Source organism: Pan troglodytes, chromosome 2, assembly GCF_028858775.2.
Source record: "Pan troglodytes isolate AG18354 chromosome 2, NHGRI_mPanTro3-v2.0_pri, whole genome shotgun sequence".
In the NCBI taxonomy this organism is placed as follows: domain Eukaryota; kingdom Metazoa; phylum Chordata; class Mammalia; order Primates; family Hominidae; genus Pan; species Pan troglodytes.
In genome coordinates this window covers 125,778,195-125,803,632 of record NC_086015.1, presented here as the reverse complement: position 1 = coordinate 125,803,632, position 25,438 = coordinate 125,778,195, and the positions used below count along the sequence as shown (strand labels likewise).

Sequence of the window (25,438 nt, the reverse complement as noted above, 5' to 3'; positions counted from 1 at the left end):
TCAGAATCAGGAGGAAGTGATTATTTGGAAGACTAAAGAAAGAATAGATATTAGTACCCAAATCGGCAATATCATTTACCAGATTATAATAATCTTTTTATTTTATTTTTTCCTTTATCAGATCCAAAATACGGAGCTGGCATATACTTCACCAAGAACCTCAAAAACCTGGCAGAGAAGGCCAAGAAAATCTCTGCTGCAGATAAGCTGATCTATGTGTTTGAGGCTGAAGTACTCACAGGCTTCTTCTGCCAGGGACATCCATTAAATATTGTTCCCCCACCACTGAGTCCTGGAGCTATAGATGGTCATGACAGTGTGGTTGACAATGTCTCCAGCCCTGAAACCTTTGTTATTTTTAGTGGCACGCAGGCTGTACCTCAGTATTTGTGGACATGCACCCAGGAATATGTACAGTCACAAGATTACTCATCAGGACCAATGAGACCCTTTGCACAGCATCCTTGGAGGGGATTCACAAGTGGCAGCCCCGTTGATTAATCTCTACATCATTTTAACAGCTGGTATGGCCTTACCTTGGGTGAACTAACCAAATAATGACCATCGATGGCTCAAAGAGTGGCTTGAATATATCCCTTGGGTTATCTGTATGGACTGACTGGGTTATTGAAAGGACTAGCCACATACTAGCATCTTAGTGCCTTTATCTGTCTTTATGTCTTGGGGTTGGGGTAGGTAGATACCAAATGAAACACTTTCAGGACCTTCCTTCCTCTTGCAGTTGTTCTTTAATCTCCTTTACTAGAGGAGATAAATATTTTGCATATAATGAAGAAATTTTTCTAGTATATAACCCAGGCCTTTTATTTTCTAAAATGATGATAGTATAAAAATATTAGGATAACAGAATGATTTTAGATTTTCCAGAGAATATTATAAAGTGCTTTAGGTATGAAAATAAATCATCTTTGTCTGATTAACTGGCTCTGAAAAATTATGTGTAAAATGAAACAATTTGAAGTGGAAGGACATAAAAAAGCTGATATTCTATTTGGATTCAGCTACATCAAGCAATGCCACTCAAACACCATGAGGACATATTATCAACTCACCAAATATATATTGACCACCAGATATATTTCAGTCACTTTGTGGGTCCCAGGATATGATGCCGGACAAGACAAATGTCTTCATAAACCTTTTAGCCTGAATAATCAAAAAGGCATGGACAACTTAACAAGTGTGATTAGATATAACAAAAAGAGAACTACAGAGTTTATGGAAAAATTGAAGACAGAGAGGGATAGATTAATCAGGGGCTTGGAGCAAGGCCTCCTAAAGCAAGTGAAATTCAAGCTGAGAACATAAGGGATGTAGCAAATCAGGAGCAGTCAGAAGAGTTGTTTAGGTAGAAAGAATAGCCTTTATAAAGGCTGAATCTGCTGTAACTATGCCCAAAGTTGACTACACAGTTCTACTTGCAATGTAGAGGCCAGCTAATTTCACCATGCATCTCTTGCCTACTTTTAAATCCATATTTCTCTGTACTTCCAAACTTTCCTGACCTCACATCCTCAACCTCTTGCACAGAACACTTCCTCCTCTTCCTTGCCTTACCTTACTAGCATTCTCCCTCTTGAAAGAAGTATGCTTGTTGTCTCAGATGGCACTGCCCTTGGATCTGAGTAAGAGGGGATCTGCCTTGTACCCCTGGATTGAGAGGCCCCCTGCCTTAGGCTCCTTACTTAAGAGGGTCTCATTCTAGCCTTCCTCCAGTTGTGCCCATGCTCACAAGGTGAAGAGTCCACAGGGCCAAAAGATTGGATTCATCTGGACCCCACACTCTTCATTCCTAAATCACCCACTAGGAATGCAGAGCCCCAAAATTTCCTGCCCTAACAGCTCTGAGTCTACTTCCAGGGCTTGATCGGGTCTCTTTCTTGCATCCCTCCTCCTGAGGGTGGACTGTGCCAAAGTCTGCATCAAGAATAGCCAATAGATGACCATCTGTAGGTATGAGGCTTGGACATGGGTGCTGAAGCATCCACACACGCTTGAGGCCTGTGGTGCAGAGCTGAGCTGAGAGTGAGAGGACAGATTTGAAAGATCTAGCTGGCAAGGCGTAGTGGCTCACTCCTATAATCCCAACACTTTGGGAGGCCAAAGTGAGAGGATCACTTGAGGCCAGGAGTTTGAGACCAGCCTAGGCAACATAGTGAGACCTCCATCTACACACACACACACACACACACACACACACACACACAAATTACCTGAAGGATTGCTCAAGTCCAAGCATTTGAGGCTGCAGTGAGTCATGATAGAGCAACTGCACTCCAGCCTAGGTGACAGAGCAAGACCCTGTTAAGAAAGAAAGAGTGAAGAAAGATCTAGTTTGTGCTTAGTAGGAATTTTAAAAGAGAATGGAGGAGAGTCAGTGTTCACAAGGATAAATAAGAAATACATTCCAAGAAACAGCCAGATCTTAAAAGCAGCTAGAGAGAACAGCCAAATCATCTACAAAGGAAAGACAATTAGACTGACAGCCCATTTCTTTGTTTGGCAGAATAATGTCCTCCCCACACCCTGCAAAGATGTTTACACCTTAATCCCCTAAATTTATGAATATGTTACCTTACATGGCAAAAGGGACTCTGCAGAAGTAGTTAAGGTTACCCTTCAGATGGGAAGAGTAGCCAGGATTATCCAGGTGGGCCCAATCTAATCACTAAAGTATTTAAAAGTAGAGAATGCTTACTAGCTGGGTCAAAGAGATGGCAGCATGGGAAGAATTTGATCCTGAGATGTAGGAGGCTATGTGCAAGGATCAGAAAGGAGCTTCTAAGAGTAAAGGGTAGCTCCCAGTTGACAACCAGTGAGGAAACATACCTCAGTCCTTTAACTGCATGGAACTGAATTCTTCCAACATCTGCATGAGCAAGGAAACAAACTCAAGAGCCCTCAGAAAGGAATAAAGCCAGCTGACCAACACCTTGATTTTAGCCCAGTGAGATCCATTCCTGACTTTTGACCTACAGAACTTTGAAACAATAAATTTGTGTTCTTTTAATCCAGTAAAGTCATGATAATTTGTGACAGCCATAAAAAAATGAACACACTTTTCAATAGCAACAATGAAAGTCTGAAGACGTTAGTATATTTCCAAAGGGCTGACAGAAGTTAACTGTTAGCCTAGAATTCTACAATTAGCTGAACTTATATTCAGTACCACCTACTTGGGAGGCTGAGGCAGGAGGAACACTTGAGCCCAGGAGGTGGAGCCTGCAGTGAGCCAAAATCACACCACTGCACTTCAGCCTGGGCGACAAATTGAGGCCCTGTCTCCAAAAGATAAAATAAAATAAAATAAAATAAAATCAGACAAAATAGATGTTAAGTTGAAAAGGATTATTAGCAAAACCTGGCAGAATTATAGGCAAAGGGGACAAATCCACTATCATAATGATTTAACAGCTCTCTCAGTAACTTGTAGATGACCCAGTTAAAAAAAAAAATTAGTGAGAATATAGAATTGAGTTACACAATTTTTATTTGATTTATATGTATAGAATTCCCCACTCAACAATGAGAGAATACATAGTCCTCTTAAATAGACACTGAACAGTTATGTATATTGATCATATTCCAAATTTAACAATTTTCTTTTTATTTATTTACATTTTGCCAAAGACTCTAGATAAGAAATCACTAAATTCAACAGTTTTAAAGATATTCTCAGTTGGTCTATGTTCTCTAGCCATCATCCGTTATGCAATTAACATATAATTCAATTTTTAAAATAGCTTAAAATAAATCTGTTTGGAAATTAGATATAATCTTCAAAATAATATCCCATGGGTCATGAAAACATAACAAAATAGAAAATATTTAGAACTGAATGATAATGAAAATATTACTACCACAGCTTGTGACATAAAGCTAAAATAGTGCTTAAATTCTTTCTAAGCTTAAGGGTTATATTAAGAAAAATAAAGGAATAAATCAATGAGCTAGGCAGACATCTAACTTAAGGTAAGAAAATAAAATCTGAACAAACTTGAAGAAAGAAAATATAAACAGAAAATAATGAAATAGAAACAATATCCAATGCGAGAACAATAAAATGAATAGCTGTTTTTTGGTAAAGATTAAAGAAACAGACAAACCTTTGGTAAGACTGATCAAGAAAATATAAGAAAAGGTACAAATAGAAATTGTTAATAATAGAAGAATGTAACCAAGACACACTAGAGATCTAAAAGTAGTAACTAGAAACAGTTTTGTGCTAATTCAAAATTTGGACAAAATGTAGACTTTCTTAGAAAAATATAATTTACCAAAATTGATTGAAGAACTAGAAATCCTGAATTTTCTAATATCTGTTAAATAAATTGAATTGGTAGTTAAAAATTTACCTACCAAGCAAACAGGTAAATACAACAGGCTAAGATGATTTTGACTTTATTAGTGAATTCTACAACATATTCAAAGAACAGAGTATTCCAATCTTAAATAAAATCTTCTAGAGAACAGAAATAGAGGGAACACTCCCCGACAAATTTTTTAGGGCAAGTATAACCTTGATACCAAAAAATAGAAAACAGTATAAGATAAAAAATTATAGATGAATTAAATTATGTAAGTAGACATACAAATTCTAAAGAAAATATTAACAATTATAATTTGGCTCTGTGTAAATAAGTAAATCATAGTCAACTTGGGTTTACCTCAGAAATGCAAGGATAATTTAACTTTCAAAAATCAATTAGTGTAACTCACCATATAAATATATTAAAGGTTGTGCTCATCTCAATATTTAGAGAAAAATCACCTGATAGACAATTCATTAAAGGATAGCTACCAAAAACAAGTATTTCATGATTAAACATTAGAATGATTCCCTATGAAATAATGAATGAGACAATAAATGCTTCCTATTACTTCCTATTACTACTCATCAACAATCAATTCGAGGTCCTGTCCAACATAATAAGAAAGAAAAGACGGCCGGGCGCGGTGGCTCACACCTGTAATCCCAGCACTTTGGGAGGCCGAGGCCGGCGGATCACGAGGTCAGGAGATCGAGACCATCCTGGCTAACACGGTGAAACCTCTTCTCTACTAAAAATACAAAAAAATTAGCCTGGTGTTGTGGCGGGCGGCTGCTGTCTGAGGCAGGAGAATGGTGTGAACCCGGGAGGCGGAGCTTGCAGTGAGCCGGGATCGCGCCACTGCACTGAAGCCTGGACACCTCCGTCTCAAAAAAAAAAAAAAAGAAAGAAAAGAAAAGGAAAGAGTGAGAAAGGAAGGAAGGAGGGAGGGAGGGAAGGAAGGAAGGAAGAAAGGAAGAAAGGGAGAAAGGAAGGACAAGTAAAAATGGAGAAATAAAAATGTCATTGATCATAGAGAAGATGATTGTTTATAGAAAATTCAAGCCAGGCATGGTGGCTCATGCCTTTGGGAGCCAGCACAATCCCAGCACTTTGGGAGGCCGAGGTGGGCGGATCACCGGAAGCCAGGAGTTCGAGACCAGCCTTGGCCAACTTGGTGAAACCCTATCTCTACTGAAAATACAAAAATTAGCTGGGCATGGTGGGGTGTGCCTGTTAAATCCCAGCTACTTGGGAGGCTGAGACACGAGATTCACTTGACCCCAGGAGGTGGAGGTTGCAGTGAGCCGAGATCACACCACTGCATTCCAGCCTGGGCGACAGAGACTCTTTCTGGAAAAAAAAAAAAAGAAAGAAAATTCAAGAAAATCTAGATACAAATTATTAGAATTAATAAGAGCATGCATCAAGGTTCTAAATATAAGTTATACGTAAATCAATTGCATTCCTATACATGTGAAATAGTAAGTGTAATAACTTACACTTTAAGTTTGGCCTAAAGCTGCCTCATACATAGCAAACTGCAACCTAATTTAATAGTATATTCTTGGTTCTTGGTTAGTTTTTTTTTTTTTTTTTTTTTTTTTTTTTGAGACAGAGTTTCACTCTTGTTGCCCAGGCTGGAGTGCAATGGTGTGATCTCGGCTCACTGCAACCTCCACCTCCCAGGTTCAAGCAGTTCTCCTGCCTCAGCCTCCCAAGTACCTGGGATTACAGGGATGCACCACCACACCCGGCTAATTTTGTATTTTTAGTACAGATGGGGTTTCACCATGTTGGTCAGGCTGGTCTTAAACTCCTGGCCTCAGGTGATCTGCCCACCTCGGCCTCCCAAAGTGCTGGGATTACAGGCATGAGCTACTGCACCTGGCTAAGCATCTATTCTTTTAACAAGTAGCTGAGTCTCAGACAATCACAGGCTGCCAACTCATTAGAACATTCATGTAAGGCAAATGCCCCATCATATCATGCCCAGAAAAGGTAAATGCTGAGCTATAACCAATCAGGTTGTTTCTGTATGTCACTCTTTTTCTTTCTATAAATACTGCCTGCCCACATTGCTGGGTAGAGCTCTTGGAACCTCTCCTGGTTCTGAGTGCTGCCTGATTCATGAATCATTCTTTGGTCAAGCAAACTCTGTTAAATTTGTGTATATATAAGAACATACATATGTGTATATATATTATATATATCATATATATCACATATACATATCTCATATAGATACTATATATCATGTGTATATATATCATATAGATGTGTATATATACACATCTATATGATGTATATATCTATATTTATGTATATATTCAAGATACATGTGTTGCTCAAGTTTACATATAATGTATCAATTATATAAATATGTATAAATATTCTGCAATATTTATTAAATACCTTTTCACACTGCAGGTTGCATGGTATCAATATTTTTAGGGTACATTAAAAAATTTCCAGCAAATATTTGCAATTAGAAGCTAAGTACCACTTAAAAGTTAGAATTTATATGACAAAGAATACAACTGAATCCTTATTCACTTTTTCTTTGTCTTTTTTTTTTTTTTTTTTTTGAGACGGAGTCTCGCTCTGTCACCAGGCTGGAGTGCAGTGGTACGATCTCAGCTCACTGCAACCTCTGACTCGTGGGTTCAAGCAATTCTCCTGCCTCAGCCTCCTGAGTAGCTGGGACTACAGCCATGCGCTACCACACCCAGCTAATTTCTGTATTTTTAGTAGAGACAAGGTTTCACCATGTTGGCCAAGATGGTCTTGATCTCTTGACCTTGTGATCCGCTTACCTCGGCCTTCCAAAGTGCTGGGATTACAGACTTGAGCCACCAAGCCCGGCCCACTTTTTCATACTAAAGTTGAAACTGCTATTTGGTGTTTGTATTTAAAAAGTTGTTTTTTGTTGTTTTTTATTTTTTTATTTTTGTAAAAGATGGGGTCTCACCATGTTGTTGCCCAGGCTGATCTTGAACTCCTGGCCTCAAGTGATTCTCCTGCCTCAGCCTCCCATAGTGCTGGGATTACAGGTGTGAGTCACCAAGCCTGGCCTGGTACTTGTGTTTTTGCTTACTGGTTTTTTTTTTTTTTTTTTTTTGAGATGGAGTCTTGCTCTGTTGCCCAGGCTGGAGTGTAGTGGCATGATCTCGGCTCACTGCAACCTCCGCCTCCCAGGTTCAAGGGATTCTCATGCCTCAGCTTCCTGAGTAGCTGGGATTACAGGCACCCACTACCATGCCCAGCTAAATTTTTAATTTTTAGTAGAGATGGGGTTTCACCATGCTGGCCAGGCTGGTCTCAAACTCCTGGCCTCAAGAGATCCATCTGCCTTGGCCTCCCAAAGTGCTGGGATTACAGACGTGAGCCACCGTGCCCGGTTTGCTCACTGGTTCTGTTTATTTTCTGAGTATCATATGACTCTATGCATACATTTCTCAATATGGAGCTGTGTGTGTGTGTGTGTGTGTGTGTGTGTGTGTGTGTGTGTATGAATGACTGAGGTAAAATTGCAGATCACTTGGAATTCAGTGCACGAATCTCAATAAATGGTTTTGGACAACTGGTTAAGGAAATGGAAGAGAATAGGTTTGGATCTTGTCCTAGGTGATGTTTCCCTAGAAGCAGAACCTGAGATGGGAATTCATGTTTAATTATTTTTAGGGGGAGTACTCTCAGGAATATGGGAATAATGGAGACAGCGCAGAGCAGGGGAAAAAGTTAGCAAGAAGATATTAATAGTCTCAGCTGAAGACTAGCTTTAGTCTAATTCTAAGGGGAAATTCTAGAGCACAAATTCTCTCTTTTTTTTTTTTTTTGAGATGGAGTCTCACTCTGTTGCCCAGGCTGGAGTGCAGTGGCATGATTTCGGCTCACTGCAACCTCTGCCTCCTGGGTTCAAGTGATTCTCCTGCCTCAGCCTCCTGAGTAGATAGGACTACAGGTGTGCTCCACCGCACGTGGCTAATTTTTGTATTTTTAGTAGAGACAGGGTTTACCATGTTAGCCAGGCTGGTCTCGAACTCCTGACCTCAATGATCTGCCCGCCTCGGCCTCCCAAAGTGCTGGCGTGAGCCACCTCGCATGGTGGGCCTACAAATTATATAATTAGAAGTAGCCCTCTGCAGCAGGGGCTGGCCTTTTGAACCCTGCTACAGTTTTTGGCCTAGGTCTGCCCTCTCGGGGGAGTGGAACCCTTCTAGCAAGGTGGCTCCTGTTAGACCTAGGGCAATTCTTCAGAGAAGTGGGGCAGTAGAGTTACAAGCCCCACTCACAGTAGGTAGGGGAATGGGTCACTAGTCTGATGAAGGAGATGTGAGGAAGAGTTACCAGCTGTCCCCATTTGTTTGACTTCCCAGATTTTAGCACTAAAATTCCCATGTCGTGGGAAACCCTCCCAGGACACAAAAAATCCTGTTTTTCTGTGATGGGTATGGATGTTGGGATGAAAAGTGCAAAACTCCTATGACAGCCAAAAAAATAGGGGCTGAAAACAATACTGCTTTTAGTGTTTAATGGATATAGCATAGATTATTCACCTTATGTAGTCACTGTTACTATTTTCCTGCCCACTGATGTTGGCAACCATGATGTACAGTTCACAGTAGTTATAATCCATTGTTGCATCACTCTATGAAACTATGTAAAGTTACATTTCCTGATTCAGAAAGTGTTCCCTTTGCTGGGTGTGGTGGCTAATGCCTGTAATCCCAGGACTTTGGGAGTCCAAGGCAAACAAGTGGATCACTTGAGGCCAGGAGTTTGAGACCAGCCTGGCCAACATAGCAAAACCCCATCCCTACTAAAAATACAAAAAAATTAGCCAGGTGTGGTGGTGCACACCTGTAGTTCCAGCTACTCAGGCGGCTGAGTCAGGAGAATCACTTGAATCTGGGAGGTGGAGGCTGCAGTAAGCTGAGATCATGCCACTGCACTCCAGCCTGGGTGACAGAGCAAGACTCCATAAAAAAAAAAAAAAAAAAAAAAAAGTGTCCCCTGTAGCTCTTAGGTAATTTGACTTGAAAACTGAAGTTTCAAATTGTCATCTTGATGTCTATTAAGATTTTCACAAAATCACAGAAACACAAAACAAAGGGTATCATGTCTTGGCCAAATACAAACTAGGCTTGGCTCATTTATCTGCTTTTGATGTAAATGATAATTTTGACGAATTCTATTCAGTCTCTTAACTTCTCACCAAATAAAATGAAAGGATCTCATCTGCTAAACAATGCTAAAAGAGAGCTGTGATTTGCTTACCTGAGATATGGAGGCTTTGATAATGAAAGTTTTTGGTCATTTCAATTTCCTTGAAATGTACAGAAGCACTTAATGAAATTTTTGACTTTATAGAAATGGAAGGAGATAGCTTCCTTAAACATGTGTCTATAAGGTGGCTATCACTGAAGCTGGCCACAGAAAAGATGTTAAAATGTTGGCTTGCCATAAAATATCTGAGTGTGGAACAAAACAGCATGGTCTGCTTCAGTTTGTAAATACACCGAAGATGAGAATGGAGAGAAGGTTTATAATAAAACAGAAATAAACCTGCTGGTTCTCTGAAACTGTCTGATAATCCTCGAAGAGGCCATAAGGAGACTACAAGGATAAACTCACTGACTTGAGTTGTTCAATGTTATGTGTAGGTTGCGATAAAAACTCCAACCAAGAAAAATAGGCCAACTTTCTGGAAATAAGATTGTTTCAGAACTTTTAAAAAAAGTCTCCAGAAAAAGGCAAATTAAACAGAACTTTCTGGATTTCTTTACTACAGCTGTAAACTTACTTGAAATCTAACTTCAATTTTATAAGCTCAATTTTTTTGTTGTTGTTTTGCTGAAGAGTTAGAAGTGCATAAACCATTTTCTCTGGGGAAATGAGGTTTAACTGAGGATGACATCCAATGTGCTTCAGAGTGTTTAAAAATGATAGTCATTTCACATATGGAAAGCCTACATGGTTAATTTATAGATGCAAAGGACATGACTGATAGACAAACAGTAGGTTTACCTGAATATACAAAGTGGATGGACCTTTCAGAGAGCTGGAAACGAATTCCTACAAGTTTAAAAATGTGCTGTGCTAGTAAACAAAATCCTAAGTATTTTGTGCTCCAACAATTTTGTTTACAGAATATTTAGCTTTATGTTATTACTTTGAAAACAGAAGCAGTGTAATGTAGGCAGAGGAGCAAAGCTGCAAGTCAAAATTAGTTTTATGTTTGACTGTATTCAGTTTTACTACCACACAAAAGAAAAGAAAAATGTCCTAAAGATCCCAAGTAGTTCAGAAAAGTACTAATGGAAAAGGAAACAGAAAGAATAAAAATATCTCAAGCTATCATGGGACAGAAAGAAATATGTCATTATTTTGTATTTAATATAGGTAATATCTATTTCATTAGTTCTATTGTATACATTCTTTAAAAAATTCTTACACTTATTTATCTCAAGAATATAGGATGATATAGCCTACAAAATTCAAATATGCAATAGAGCTAAATTGCTATACCAGAGGAAAGAAAGAAACCTTATGAAATTGTTGCATTTTTCTCATACATATTATTTGCTTAATTAGTCTCTCTATTTATTACCACTAGTTGCTTTTTTTTTTTTTTTTTTTGAGACATCTTGCTCTGCCACCCACACTGAAGTGCAGTGGTGTGCTCAAACTCCTGGTCTCAAGTGATCCTCCCACCTCAGTCTCCTGAATAGCTGGGACTACAGGTGTGACTCACCATGCCCGACTAATTTTTTTGTGTGTTGAGATGGGGGTCTTGCTATGTTGCCCAGGCTGGTCTGGAACTCCTGGGTTCAAGTGATCCTCCTGCCTCAGCCTCCCAAAGTGCTGGGATTACAGGCATGAGCCACTGTTCCCAGCCTGCGATTTTATTTAATTGCATTTATGCAACAGAAAAGAAATACAACAGAATGCATAATTCTAAGTAAATATCTATTTTTCATGTTTTTATGTTCAAGTAATTTATATGTTAGATTGGCAAAAATTTAAAAAGCCAGACATTTCTAACTGTTAGCAAGTGAAGAGTATCTTATATACCGTTTCTAGAGTACAAATTGGTACAATCACTTTATGAAATAATCCAGCAATGTCTAGTGTATTAGTTTTCTATTGTATAATAAATTACCATAAACATAGTATCTTAAGACACATTTATTATCTCACAGTTTCTGTAGACCAGGAGTCTAGGCACAGTTTATCTGTTTCCTTTGCTCAGGGTCTCACGAAACTGCTATCAAGGTTTAAGTCAGGCTGTCTTCTCATCTGGAGGCGACCACTCAGGTTGTTGGCAGAATTCATTTCCTTGTGGTTGTGTGACTGAGGGCCCTGGCTTCTTACTGGTTGTCAGCTGCAGGCTGCGCTCAAGTTCTAGAAGCCATCTGCAGTTCCCTGCCATTTAGTTTTCTCCATAGGCAGTTCGCAACATGACAGCTTGCTTCTTCAAGGCCAGCGAATCTCTAGCTCCAGTCTGGAAAGACAGTCTTATATAATGAAACGGAATCATGGGAGTGACATTCTATCACCTTTGCCATATTCTGTTGGCTAGAAGTAAGTCAAAGGTCCCACCTACACTCAAGGGGTGGAGATTATATAGGCAACACCAGGGACCAGAGATTATGGGGGCCATCTTAGATTTCTGCCTGATACATATAGTAAGGTTAAAGATGCAATGTCCTAGGATCTAGCAGTTTCCCTATACACAGTAGAGATGTACAAGAATGTTCACAGCAGCATTGTTTGTGATAGTAAAAAATACTGTTCTATACTTTCAAATTTCTCAAAATATAAAATGATATTGTCAGAGAGACAGTAGCTTATAAAACACCATGTACGGTATGATAACATTTTTGTAAAAGTAACATACATAGGAATTCAACTTCCAGCAATGGCCTACTGTTGTTTTCAATCAACCTTTCCACTACAGAGAACAACTGAACAAAATATAAAAACGTTAATGTACTGAAGAGCTACCAAGGAAGTGAGAATTTGTGAGTGCAAGGTCTGGAAGAAAAAGGAAGCCACCAGAGGTTAGCCTGATATTTGCCATCATTTTTCCAAAGCTAAGGTGATTGCTGACTCTGAAAGCAGTGGCTGAAACAGGGAGCAGAGTTTATAGCTGTCTCATGGGGCTTAGAAGGCCCACCAAAGAGAAGAGGCCCTAGTAAATACCCCAGACTTTTGGATGGGACCATCAAGGACTAGCTAGGAATAAGGGTGAACCGGAAATAAATTAGCTTTCCCAAAGACTGAAGACCGGCTCTGAATAATCAGTCTTAGTTCCTTATTGGAATAAGGTGATCTGTCTTCAGTCTAGCTGTGGTCAGGCAAACTTGCCCTTAAGTCTCTTCTGTTGAACACACCTTCCCTTTCCCCAGCCCCCTTGCTCAAACTCAACTCTGATCTTAGTAAACACAACATCAGCGGGAGAATGCTGATGCAGCAGAGAGAAGTCCAGGACAAATGAACATTGCATAACCTAGGATTCAGGTAGAGTGGTCCTCTCTCCTCTCCTCTTCCCTGGGACATTTATAAATGTATTAATCTACCTCATCTCTTTCACCTTCCTTCTTGGCATGTGTTTTAAATCTGTCTACTATTCCGTGACCCCTGCTAGGCTGGCTTCAGTTTTTCTTCTTTTGAAGCCACTACTCCATTTGCTCCCCCAAAGAATTCCATGAAATTTAACATTAGCAATCATTTGCTCCAAGTTTTCGTTTGAGAGCACTTGAGAGTAAAACGAGTATGTGTTTCATGTAGTTTCATTATTATTATTATTATTGTTATTATTATTATTTTTTTTTTTGAGGCAGGGTCTCACTCCGGTTGCCCAGGCTGGAGTGTAGTGGCGCGATCTCGGCTCACTGCAGTCTCACCGTCAACCCCGGGCTCAGGTGATTCTCCCACCTCAGCCTCCCGAGTAGCTGGGACTTCAGGCGCCCGTCACCACCCCCTGCTAATTTTTGTATTTTTAGTAGAGACGGGGTTTCGCCATGTTGCCCAGGCTAGTCTCAAACTCCTAGCCTCAAGTGATCCACCCACCTCGGCCTCCCAAAGTGCTGGGATTACAGGTGTGAGCCACCGCGCCCGGCCCTTAATTATTTTTGATACTACGCATACGTTATCAAGCAAAGGGGATGGGAGATAACTAAAAAAGGAATGTCCAGAAGCTTCCTGCATTCATGCTGCATGTGAGCCCTTTAGACACGAGGCGCTGACCTACTAATTTTGTAATACTCCCTCAGCCTTCAATCATTCCATCATTCATTCCATCAACGCGTATTAGGTACTTAGAAGCTATACAGAGGTGAGCATCGATCCGCCCTGGAAGAGCTTAGCAAAGACAGGTTTGTACACATAACTTTCTCCAACCTTTGCCATGGTCTGCAAACCTCCTTCTTAGCGAGACTCCCTCCCCGACCCCCGACTCTTCACAGGCTGGGCGCTAACCGTTAGGAATGTCCGGCGAGAGAGCGTTACAAGACTACGTCTCCCGGCAGCCTCTGCGGCAAGCGCCGGAGGGGCGCGCGTAGGCGCTCGGGCCGGCCCCCGCACGCAGGCGCACTGCGAACGCCGGCTGAGCTGAGTCTCGCTGCTCGGTGCGAGGCGGCGGAGAGCGAGGCCTGGTGAGCACCGCCGAGGCGCGGGCCAGCTCTTCGAGGTTGTGCGCGGGAGCGGCACGGCGGGCGGGCGAGCGAGGGGCTCACTTCAGCGGTGGCACCGGGATCGGTTGCCTTGAGCCTGGTGAGTGCTGGGGCCTTGCGGCCCCGGCCCCTCCCCCTCCCGCCCGCAGATCCGGGCAGTCCCGGAGGGACTCAGGAGAGGCCCTGGGGCGAGGGCGGGTGGCCGGCAGGGCCTAGAGCCGGGGTTCCTGGGCCGGACGCTGGCGCCGCGTCCGTGCGTCACGGGCCCGGCTGTCCTAACGGCCACAAGGCCGGCGGAGGAGAGGGTGGGGGTGGGGAGCCGTGGTGTGATCGCCATCGGGAACGCCGGTCGAGGCGAGGCGAGGCGAGGCGAGGCGGGGCGGGGCGGCATGGCGCGGCGGCGGGGCTGTAAGCGGCGCCGGGGACTGCGGGGCGCCGAGGCAGCGGGCGGAGAGGAGGCGAGCGCGGAGCCTGCGCCGCGGCCGGGCGGCGGGCGGGAGGCGGGGGTGGGCCGCGCAGAGCGCTGTGACAGGCAGGAAGGAGCAGGGGTGGCGTGTAAAAATTCTAACCCTGGCAAAAAGGGACCGTCTTGGGAATTCACAAGTTACAGACCGGGTCGGAGCCGGCGGCCCGGAGGGAGGTGGGGGAAGCGGGGGGTGGAGACGGCCGGCTGCAGTTTACCGCTGTCATAACAACATGGGCCTGCAGCGGCTGATCGGGGGTGTGGTAATTATAGCAATGACAGAACTTGGTCTGCACGCCGCGTGTGCGATGCGAAGGAAGCAGCGAGGTATCGGATTAAGCTCAAAACGGGAGGAGGAAACAAGGATGACTGGAGTCAAGGAAGTCGTCATGAAGTAATGTTTTAGGATTGGGTCGTGTTCCACTTTTAAATGAAAGCGTTCAAAATATTTGATTTTTAAGGTTTCAACTCAGAACAAACGATTGCCGAGTTTTTGTTTGTATTTTAAAGAGATGGGGTCTCGCTATATTGCCCAGGCTGTACTCCAACTCCTGAGCTCAAACTGTCCTCTTGCCTCAGCCTCCCGAGTAGCTGGGACTAGTCTTGGGCAACCACACCCAGCTCTGCAGAGTATTTTTTTTTTTCTGAAACGTACTGTCAAGTAATATTAACTTGAATTTCACCCTTTTTTCTTAAATAAACGGTTGCTTAAAAATCTCTATTAGTAGATGAAGTGATTTCCCCCCTCCTGTTTTTTTTTTTTTTCTTAAGAGATGGAGTCTTGGCTTTGTTTCCCGGGCTGATCTGGAACTCCTGGCCTCAAGGCATCCTCCCTACTAGCTGGAACTACAGGCGGATGCCACCAGCAAGGCTCATTCTCGACATTGTTTTTGTCTTAACTAGCTTTTGCATTTGTAATATTTTGAAAGCAGTACACAAGTTATTCTTCCCTCCTTTTTAAAGACCAAAGAGATGAAAATTTAATTTTTCAAAGGCAAGTAAGAATGAGTTCTGTTGTATTTTTACTGAAATATTCTTGGAAGACACTGTTTTATGGATAGATGAGACGTAAGAGAAAGTAAAGGAATTAACATTTATTGAGTTCTTTTTTCAGGTATTGTGTTAAATGCTTTACATATATTAAAAACATTTGAATCTGAAGTATCTGTTAATTTTTCTATTTTACAGATGAAAGCATTGACAATCAAATGTTAAGTAACTTACCTAAGGTCTTCCAGTTCTTGTTGAGAACAACCTTAGAACCCAAAGTTACTGCCATTTAAATTATTTCTCTCCTTTCATACTTTTTCGTTGTTTTCTTTATTTAATCCGTTCAATCAGCGAATACTTACAGAGTGATCTTCTAGACTTGGGGGGATATAGTCGCGATCAAAACTCACTGTCCCTGTTCTCATGGAATTTATAGTGTAGCAGGGAAAGCTAATACTACAAATATTGACTGCATAACATTTTGTCAGTTATTATAGTTGAGTAGCAACTGTAAAGCACTCTACTAAATAGTAAAGGCAGTTCAAATGGAAGCAGACAACATAAGCCTTGAGGAGTTTACAGTCCTATAGGGCAACAAAACATACATTTATGAAAACCTAGAATAAACTAAATTAGAAAGGTATCACCTGAAATCACTATACTTGCATTATGGTATTTTTTATTTTATTTATTTATTTTTTTGGATGCTTGCTCTGTTGCCCAGGCTGGGCAGTGACGCGATCTCGGCTTACTGCAGCCTCCGCCTCCCTGGTTCAAGCAGTTCTCCTGCCTGAGACTGCCTGAGTAGCTGGGACTACAGGGGCATGCGGCCACACTCGGCTAATTTTTTGTATTTTAGTAGAGACGGGGGTTTCACCGTCTTGCCCAGGCTGGTCTCGAACTCCTGAGCTCATGCAATCCGCCCTCCTCGGCCTCCCGAAGTTCTAGGATTACAGGCATGAGCCACCGCGCCCAGCCGCATTATGTTACTTTATAAGGTGGTTCTCATAGAAGTTTCTTCACAGAAGTATGATTTAATATACGTCTTATCTAGAGCTGATACTTACCAAAGGGGCCATTAAAAACATCTTTTCTTCATTAATATCTAATGAAGAAATTTCTAATTTATGTATTGGTTCCTATAAAATACAGACCTTAGAGACAAATTCTTCCTAAGACCCCAGTATTAAGCTTTTTTTTTTTTTTAAACTAATGATTGGTTTTATTAGATTATTTTTGTTTTGTAAGCCATCCTGTTTCTCTATACTTTGACTGTCAGGAGGCTCAGAGCTGTGTTCAATTTTTATAATTTTCTTTAGTCTCAACTATGTTAAGAATTATTTTATACGTAACCTGGAATTGCTGTCAGTTGTTTCCTGCATTATTTTCTTTATTCTCTGTTGCTCTCAATGGTCCTTTTACCTTTTCCCTTTACATTTGAAAATAGGATTATATCTTATTCTTTGCATCTTCAGTGTTTTAGCACAGTGTTTGTTGAATTAATGATAAAATAGAGTTTTAATGATTTATGATGTCTGTGCTTTTAAGTCTACCAGATTGTTTTTAGATGTATGAATACTGTGTATAAAATCAGTTAAGACCTTTGATTGGTCTTGCAAGTAAAGATGACTGACCTAGTGATAAAGATAACTCCTTGTTTTGTTTTAAGGTAGCTTTGTACTTTGCATGGTGTTATGAATTTAGCCATAATAGGGAAGAAAACATTGGAAATGGTAAACAGTTAAATTAGCTGATTTGGGCTGATTTCTGTCTTTTGCTGCAGTAAGCAGGAGATGGCCTGAGGCCAACTGAGGGCCAGATAGGGCCTGCATTAGAAAATTTTGAGGTTGTACATTGGAAGAGTAGGGATGAAGACTGTGGGAATGTATGTTTCTTTCTTTCTTTTTTTTAAAGATGTTACAAACCTACAAAACAACATGAAAAAATGGTTCTGTCCAAGTGTTGTAGACTAATTGGGACAGTTCTTGAAAGCAGGCAGTAATCCAGAATGTGGATAATGGAGATAATCTCCTTCATATTAACAAGAATAATGCTGCCCTTCATATACAAAGATAAGTCTGCTTACTCATCATGATTGTTTTTCCAGCGTGAGGAGGGATATGTGCTGAGTCCATGAGTGCCTATATACTCTGTGAGCAACAAGGCAGGTTGGGGTCAGAATAGGCAGCTTGGGGTCAGCTAGGGAACAGAAAGACCCGCTGAAAGTACTCTGACATCTATTGATGGGTCAGGTTCTGTATCAGGTGCTTTCACTTACTTGTTCTTGCAAAACCATTTTGAGGAGGTGATTACACGTGCAAGGTGATTGGGTAACTTGCCTTACTTCACAAAGTAGTGGAGTTGGGATTCAAATAGGGCTGTTTGTACTGTGTTCACATTGATCGTTAAAGATTGGTTTTAGCCGTTCAGTCTCTTTGGCAGAACAAACTAGATGTAGTTTAACACCATGAAATAATACTGAAGATCTAATATAACCGTCGTGAGATTGTTCAAGTTCCTTGTTTTATCAACATTAAAAAAAATAAAATTTTGGAATTAGAATACCTGAAAAGCAGCTGTCCCTGTCCCAGCCTCTGCACTTGAAAAGCTACCATTTTCTTTCTTCTAGCTGTTTCCTCTTGTGTTTGCTTTCATATTTATAAATACAGTGACTTGCTTTTATTGCTATTTCATGATATAGCAATTATAGATATTATTGGCTTTCTTCTAAGCAAGATGTTCCTTAGTGTTTCACATATATATTCACCTCACCTGCCATATGCACACAGTCTCTACCATCCTCCAAATATAGTTATCACAGGTGTGTCTACTAAACCAATATTTAGTGTTTACAATATTGTAACTCTATAAATGTTCGCAGCTGACCCATGTAGAGTACTGTGATATCATTTCTTCTCTTAATAAATTTTTGTTTTTCTACAAGTTAGTATTTTTTGTTGTTGTTTGCTTCATTTCCTGAGACAGCTAACCTGGAACCTCTTAATGCAATTAGGACTGGTTACTTTCTAGGCCTATTTCATAGTTGTTATCCAGGGACTTCTCTTTTCATCATCCTTAAACTTCTTTGCCCTCTTTTGTACTGGTTCCCCTGTTTACTGTTTCCTGTATTTTCTTTCTTGGTTTACTTATTTCCTTGGAGTACATTTTTTAGTAGCTTTCTGAGAAAGGATACATGGAAAACAAAAACTTCCTGACATCTTACATGACTGAAAAAAAATCTTTATTCTTCCTTCGCATTTGATCAATAATTTGTCTGGGTATAAAATTCCGAGTTGAAAGTAACTTCTACTTCAAGTTTGCAAGTCATAGTTCTATTGTTTTCTTTCTTCCAGGGTTACTCTTGAAATCCAAAGCCAATCTGATTCTTTGTTTGTATGTGATCTTCCTTTACCCCAATCTCTAGAAGCTTTTAGGATATTTTTAACCCTCCCAATTCCATGATGATGTGTCTAGGTATGGGTATTTTTTTGTTTAAGGGCATTCCATGGACCTTTATAAGCTGGGAGTTCATGTCCTTTAGTTCTCGAAAGTTTTTGTTATTATTTGGATGTTAGGCAAAAAGAATTTTAGAAAGAATTACGCTTCTCAGTTCTTGTCACACATCAGATCGTACAAGGTCCTTTAAATTTTTATCTTAAATTTCTGAGCCCTACTTCTGTTACCTCTTTGTATAACATTGTGGTTGGTACATTCCTTGATTATATATGAAACATTGTAAAATATGTAGTGGAGCTGTGTATGTTTAGGTATTGTGTTATAGACCTTGCAAAGGTCTTTTTCTTTTTTATTCAACATTGATTTGGGGATCTTTCTGTTTTGTTGTAAGTATGTATAGTTGTGTCTAATGTAGAATTCTGTAATGCAGATCTACCACATTTTACTTTTCATTCCCTAGGAATTGACCCCTGAGTTGCCTTTCTGCTATTTCAAATACCCTGTGTTATATATACTCTTACTTGCACATTATTATGGACCTGTATAGAAGTTCTCTAGGATATATACCCAAGATTGTGATTCCTTAGGCATAGAGTGGGAGAATTAGTGTATGTGCCTACTTGAGTGCTTGAGAGTTCTTTTTTGCTCACATCTTTGCCTTTACTTGGTTTTATCTTTCTTTTTTTTTTTTTGTTTGATAGAGAGTCTTGCTCAGTTGCCCAAGTGAGTGCAGTGGCATGATCTTGGCTCACTGCAACCTCTTCCTCCTGGGCTCAAGCCATTGTCCTGACTCAGCCTCACGAGTAGCTGGGATTACAGGGGCCCGCCACTACGCCTGGCTAATTTTTGTATTTTTAGTAGAGACGGGGTTTCACCATGTTGGCCAGGCTGGTCTTGAACTCCTGACCTCAAGTGATCCACCCTCCTCGGCTCCCCAAAGTGCTGGGATTACAGGCGTGAGCTACTGCGTCCAGCCTCTCATTCTTATTTTATAGTATATTTGTGTTGTTTCATAGATGCTGTATTCTTTCTGGGGATGTTAATGATAGTTTTAAAAATTTTGTTACCATTGTTGTCTTTTCTTTATTGAGGCTTTCCCCAGATGTCTGGTAGTCTTGTGGCTGTCCATTCATATTTAAGAATGAAGTGCCAAAAACTGAATTGGAAGCTCTATTAAGTGTGGCTTGTTGAAGGGTGAAGAGAGTAGCTGGTGGCCATTTTTTTTGTGGTGGGTGGAGGGCATATACTCATAGGTTTGTTTCTCTTGGGCTAGTCAGTTTCCCTGAGAGTCTCCAGTCTCTTGCCAGGAGAATGTATGTCTGGCTGCCATGTTTTGAGAACTCATTTTAGAAAAGGAGCTTGGGTTTTTACTGTTGTGCTCATGTAATTCTGTTATCAATAAGGCACCTCACCCCCACCCTCACCTGCATTGGAGCACCCATTTGAAGGGATTACTGAAGGATGGTTGTCTGGTTGTGAAGAGTGGAGGAGGAAATCTGGGCATGTGATGGCTGTTTTGTAGACTTTCAACAAACCTTCTGATTTTGAGCCCAACTCCTCACTACCTTAAGGAGGGATAGTACCTGGATGATCTGTCTGAAGCCTCCTGTTTGTGGGTAGGTAGTGTGAATCAGCTTGTTTCTTATTGCCTTCTTCGTTTGCAGGTTAGGCTTCAGAGTTTTCCACTTTGCTAGTGACATATAATTTGTCTATTTTATGGCTTCTTTTAGGTTTTGACACCATCTCTGATTCTTTTGCTTACCTATTCTCTTTATGCCATGGTTCTGGTTCATTTATTTGAAAAAAAAATTTCTTTATAATTTTAGTATTCTACCATGTCCACCATTTTATTTATTTACATAAACTCTTTGTTTTCTCATCTGTTGATTTTTTCACAGCATTTGAATGACCACTGTGTGCCTATTGAAGATTAAAATTGAATTTCTGGCTTTGAGTTAATATGATATGGGAAGAAAAGTGCAGTCTATATGTGCTAATTCCTGATTTGAAATTTGAAAACCCTCATAAGTGTTCTTAAAACAGATATATTACAGTGGTTATTAAATTCATTAATGGATATGAATTGAATGAAGGCAAGTTTTTGCGATTAAAAATTTTTTTACTACTGAGGGAACGAACCCTTTATGTCATCTTCTGGAAAGATTTGTCTTTTTTTTTTTTTTTAACCCCCCCAAAAAATCATTCAACTTTTAGATAAGAGATAATTTTTCTCCTTCATAAAGACCATAAAGATCAGAACTTCTGATGAAATAACAGCATACTCAGTTGAAAAAATAGTAGTGAAAAGTATAGAAATTCAGTGTTTTAGGTAGGTTGATAAGCTTTATCATAGTAAACATATGCTTTCAGCTCTACTTTTTGAAAGTTTTTTTCTTGTATAATTAGTATATTGCTTATCACAGAAAATTTGGAAGATAAAATAATATTTCCATATTCAAATTTTATATGCTGATATCTTCTCTTTTCTTTTTTTTTTTTTTTGAGATGGAGTCTTGCTCTGTCGCCCAGGCTGGAGTGCAATGGCGCAATCTCAGCTCACTGGAACCTCTGCCTTCTGGGTTCAAGTGATTCTCCTGCCTCAACCTCCCGAGTAGCTGGGATTGCAAGCGCCCGCCACCACGCCTGGCTAATTTTTGTATTCTTAATAGAAATGGGGTTTCCCCATGTTGGCCAGGCTGGTCTGGAACTCCTGACCTCTGGTGATCCGCCCGTCTTGGCCTCCCAAAGTGCTGGGATTACAGGTGTGAACTACTGCGCCCAGCTATATTCTGATTTCTTAAGTTACGAAATATTTTTCGAAAGTATAGAGAATAGTGTAGGTTGGGTTTTTGTTCCCAGCATTCAGATTTTTCATGTTAGTGTTCTGTTTTCTCAATATATTGTGAACATTTCCTTTAACCAAGCCCTCATATTGGAACTTTTAGGTTTTTTACAATTTTTCACTAGAATAATCACACTGCAGTGAACAGTCTTACACATACTACTAGTTTTGTTTCCTTTATGTACATTCCAAAAGTGGAAGTATTGAATTCAGGGTTTGAGTTCTCCAGATCCTTGACAGATATTTTCCTTTAAGTGTTTTGATATTGAGAATGTCTTTGGAGAACTTCCCAGCTTGGGAACCTATAGATACTGGGAGTTGGGGGTCAGAATTTGGGGCAAAGGTTATGATAAACCTCTCAAAGGAAAACATTTGAAACTGGGCTGTGAAAGAAAATATGTATTGCCATTGGATTATTGGTTAGAGCTATAAGATGAGGCCAGAGATGAACACCTATGAATCATATGTCTGCCACATTGACTTCTCACAGGAAAAGCTTTATTGAAGGGTTTTTCAAACTTTGCTTTCATTGAACACTGAAATGCTCTTAATAAAAATAAAGCTACTCCTTAATTATCTTATACGAAAAGAATGGGTAGGATATTTCAAATTTTAATTTTCTTTTCTAATTTCTATTAAAATATTTTAAACGGACCTATCATTTGACTAGAAGCTGTTAACATCAATAATTTATATTTTCAAATGAACTGAACACTTTATACTTATACTCCAATTATTTAAATTCATAACTTTTTTGTAGTCATACTTTCTTGTAGTTTTGGTTTTTAAGAGTAAATGCATATCATATACTTTCTAATAAAATTATGCCTGATTTATATGGTGGAATTAAGTATATTAGCATTTCAAGTTGTTCCACAAGAGTATTATGGATTTTAAATATTCAGAACATTTAGAATGTGTTTGAGATTTACTGATTAGGTGGGCTGACCCAGTGCACTGAATATATAACATCTTGAATATAATAAAAATATAAAAAGATCTACACTCATTGTTTTGGGTTTAGAGTGGTAGAGAATGGTATTGAATGAATCCAGACAAAAGGATCTTGCAGGACCAAGAAGTTTAGACTTGTTCTAAGAAGTGGTTAAAAACGTTGTAGTTCCTTATCCATTGAAGTGATACAGTGAAAAGGGTGTTGAGATTAATCTGAGGGCTGTGTAGAATGAATTGAGGAGCAAAGAGTCTGAGGTTAAGAATGCTGGTTTAGAGCTGTTGTAGTTATCTAGGTGTCAGTTGACACAGACTTGAGCCAGGCTGGTGGCAGTGGGAATAGATCGGATCAGATAAAATCAAAGACTTTGGATAGAATAAGCAAAATTTGATAATTGAGTAACTAGACATGAAGGAGAAAGTGGGGGGATCTCTTTGAAAGAGTGTGTTTCTATTTCACCACCAGTATTGCATCTTGTTTTTAAGTTTATTGCTTCTTTGGCTTTATTTCTCTAGAAAACAAGAGGAAATTTAGGTATAATGGCTTTAATTTTGAAGGCTTCTGATTCCTGAGAGGGTACTTTGAAAAGTAACTTACAATTTTTAATTAGTAGCTTAGGTGATAACACCTAAAAATATTTGCTTAGGATAAACTAATTTTCTCATACAATTACTTTGTTATTCCTCTTATTACAGACATAGAGATTTATTTCCTTTCTTTCCTATCAAAGCTATCTTCAGTCCAACTTCAGCCTTCATTTTCAACTGTATTTTACATTGTTTTAAAATAAAACTTTTGCTCTACTATAGTGATTTTCAACTGCAGGTGCATATCAGAATTTGCTTGGATTTTTTTTTTTTTTTTTTTTTGAGGCATGCAGTGGTACAATCCTGGCTCACTGCAACTTCTGCCTCCCGGGTTCAAGCCATACTTGTGCCTCATCCTCCCAAGTAGCTGGACTCACAGGTGCATGCCACTATGCTGGCTAATTTTTGTATTTTTAGTGGAGGCGGGGTTTCACCATGTTGGCCAGGCTGGTCTCGAACTCCTGACCTCAAGTGATCCGCCCGCCCCTTGGCCTCCCAAAGTGATGGGATTACTGGTGTGAGCCACTGTGCCTGGCCCACTTGGGGATCTTAAAAGGAAGAAAAACCCAGAGGTGTCTGTCTGCTTCATACACATTAATTAGACTCTTTAGAGGGACATTTGAGGCTTGTGTTTAAAAAAAAAAAGAGTCTCTCCCAACAGAACAAATGTAATCCCCTCTCCATCCTAAGAGGGGGCAACCAATCTCATTTATGGATACTGATGAGGAGATATTTATGTTTTAAAAAATCTCTCTCTCTCTCTCACCCAAAGTCTAAATACATCCATTGAAGTAATAGAGTGAAAGGAGTGAAACTTAAAAATCTCACCAGTATCCATAAATGAGATTGGTTGTCCCCTCTTGGGGTGGGGAGTCTAAATACACACATACATGTGTGTGCGCAGACACACGCACACACACACACATACACACAGACAGTTTCTTAGAGCAGTTTTGGGTTCATAGCAAAATTGAATGGAAAGTACAGGGTTTCCGTCAACCCCTTGCCCCCACGTGAATATAGACTCTCCCACCATCAACATTGCACAAGCTCCAGAATGGCTCATTTGTTACAAGTAATGCTGTAGACTGAATGTTTATGTCCCCTTACGATTCATGTGTTGAACCCAATCTCCAGTATGGTGGTGTTTGAAGATGAGGCCTTTGGGTGATGAAAATGGAGCCCTCATGAATGGAATTAGTGCCCTTACACGAGATCACAGAGAGCTCCTTAGCCCCTTCTGCTATGTGAATACACAGTGAAAAAAATGGTCATCTGTGAACCAGGAGGTGGGTCCTCACCAGATACTGAATTAGCCAGGGTCTTGATTTGGACTTTCCAGCCTCCAGAACTGTGAGAAATAAATTTCTATTGTTTATAAGACACCCAGTTGATGGTGTTTTGTTACAGTAGCCTGATCAAGCTAAAACAATTGATGAACCAACATTGGCACATCATCCTCACCCTAAGTCCATGGTTTACATTATGGTTCATTCTTAGTGTTGTACATTCTTTGGGTTTTGACAAATGTGTAATAGCATGCATTAACTACTATTGTATCATACAGAATAGTTTTCCTGCCCTAGAATTCTTCTGTGTTCCACCTATTAATCCTGCCTTCCCCCAAAACACCCAGCAGCCACTGGGTTTTTTGTTTGTTTGTTTGTTTCTGGTTTTACCTCTTCCAGAATGTCATATAATTGGAATCATACCCGTGTTTTTTTTCAAACAGCTCTCAGTGTGACAAATATAACAAATAGAATTGGAAAGGGGTAATATACACCATCACCAAGTGTGTTTATCCAAAGAAACAGGATCATTTGGTATTAGGAAGTCTATTAATATAATTCACCATATTTAATAGTTCAAAAGAGAAAAAATAATGACCATTTCAGTAACTCCCAAGTATAAACTATACAAGGGCCAGACAGTGGGAAGTATGCTTTTACATGTTCTTCACCTTATGAGGTATCATTGTGTCCATTGTACAGATGAGGAAACAGGCTCACAGAAGTCTACTGTCTTCTGTATGTGATTGGTCTGCAAAGCAAATTTGAACATGGGACTTGTGGAAGGCTAGGCTTCATTTATTCAACTTGCTGCCTATGACACTTTAATAAAAAAGCAGGTGAATATT

General features: G+C 40.0%; 3 protein-coding genes across 16 annotated transcripts in view; 2 read left to right on the top strand and 1 right to left on the bottom strand.

Moving 5' to 3' along the window:
• PARP9 (poly(ADP-ribose) polymerase family member 9) overlaps positions 1–941 on the top strand; it is a 36,706-nt gene extending 35,765 nt beyond the window's left edge. For all 6 annotated transcript variants that reach the window (XR_010155318.1, XR_010155317.1, XM_001167453.7 and 3 more), the window contains exon 11: positions 122–941. Coding sequence is in view for 4 of the 6 variants with exons in the window: in XM_001167453.7 (XP_001167453.2) it covers positions 122–501 (380 nt within the window). In the remaining 2 variants the exon portion in view is untranslated. The remainder of the gene's footprint in view (positions 1–121) is intronic.
• The window catches only part of LOC134809492 (uncharacterized), a 45,861-nt gene extending 31,459 nt beyond the window's left edge, over positions 1–14,402 (bottom strand). Inside the window, exons 1-4 of the mRNA XM_063806356.1 lie at positions 14,155–14,402; positions 13,818–14,073; positions 2,235–2,322; positions 1,074–1,167 (exon numbers count right to left, since the gene is read on the bottom strand). Of these exons, the coding sequence (XP_063662426.1) occupies positions 1,163–1,167; positions 2,235–2,322; positions 13,818–14,073; positions 14,155–14,402 (597 nt within the window). The 3' untranslated portion in view covers positions 1,074–1,162. The remainder of the gene's footprint in view (positions 1–1,073; positions 1,168–2,234; positions 2,323–13,817; positions 14,074–14,154) is intronic.
• Positions 13,873–25,438, top strand: part of KPNA1 (karyopherin subunit alpha 1) — a 91,092-nt gene continuing 79,526 nt past the window's right edge. Inside the window, exons 1-2 of one of the 9 annotated variants that reach the window (XM_063806186.1) lie at positions 14,265–14,365; positions 15,246–15,468. The gene's annotated coding sequence lies outside the window, so the exon portion shown is untranslated. Of the gene's footprint in view, positions 14,112–14,219; positions 14,420–15,245; positions 15,469–25,292; positions 25,430–25,438 lie in introns of those variants that run through there. The other 8 variants (XM_063806185.1, XM_009446285.5, XM_001167086.7 and 5 more) reach the window with 8 other exon arrangements.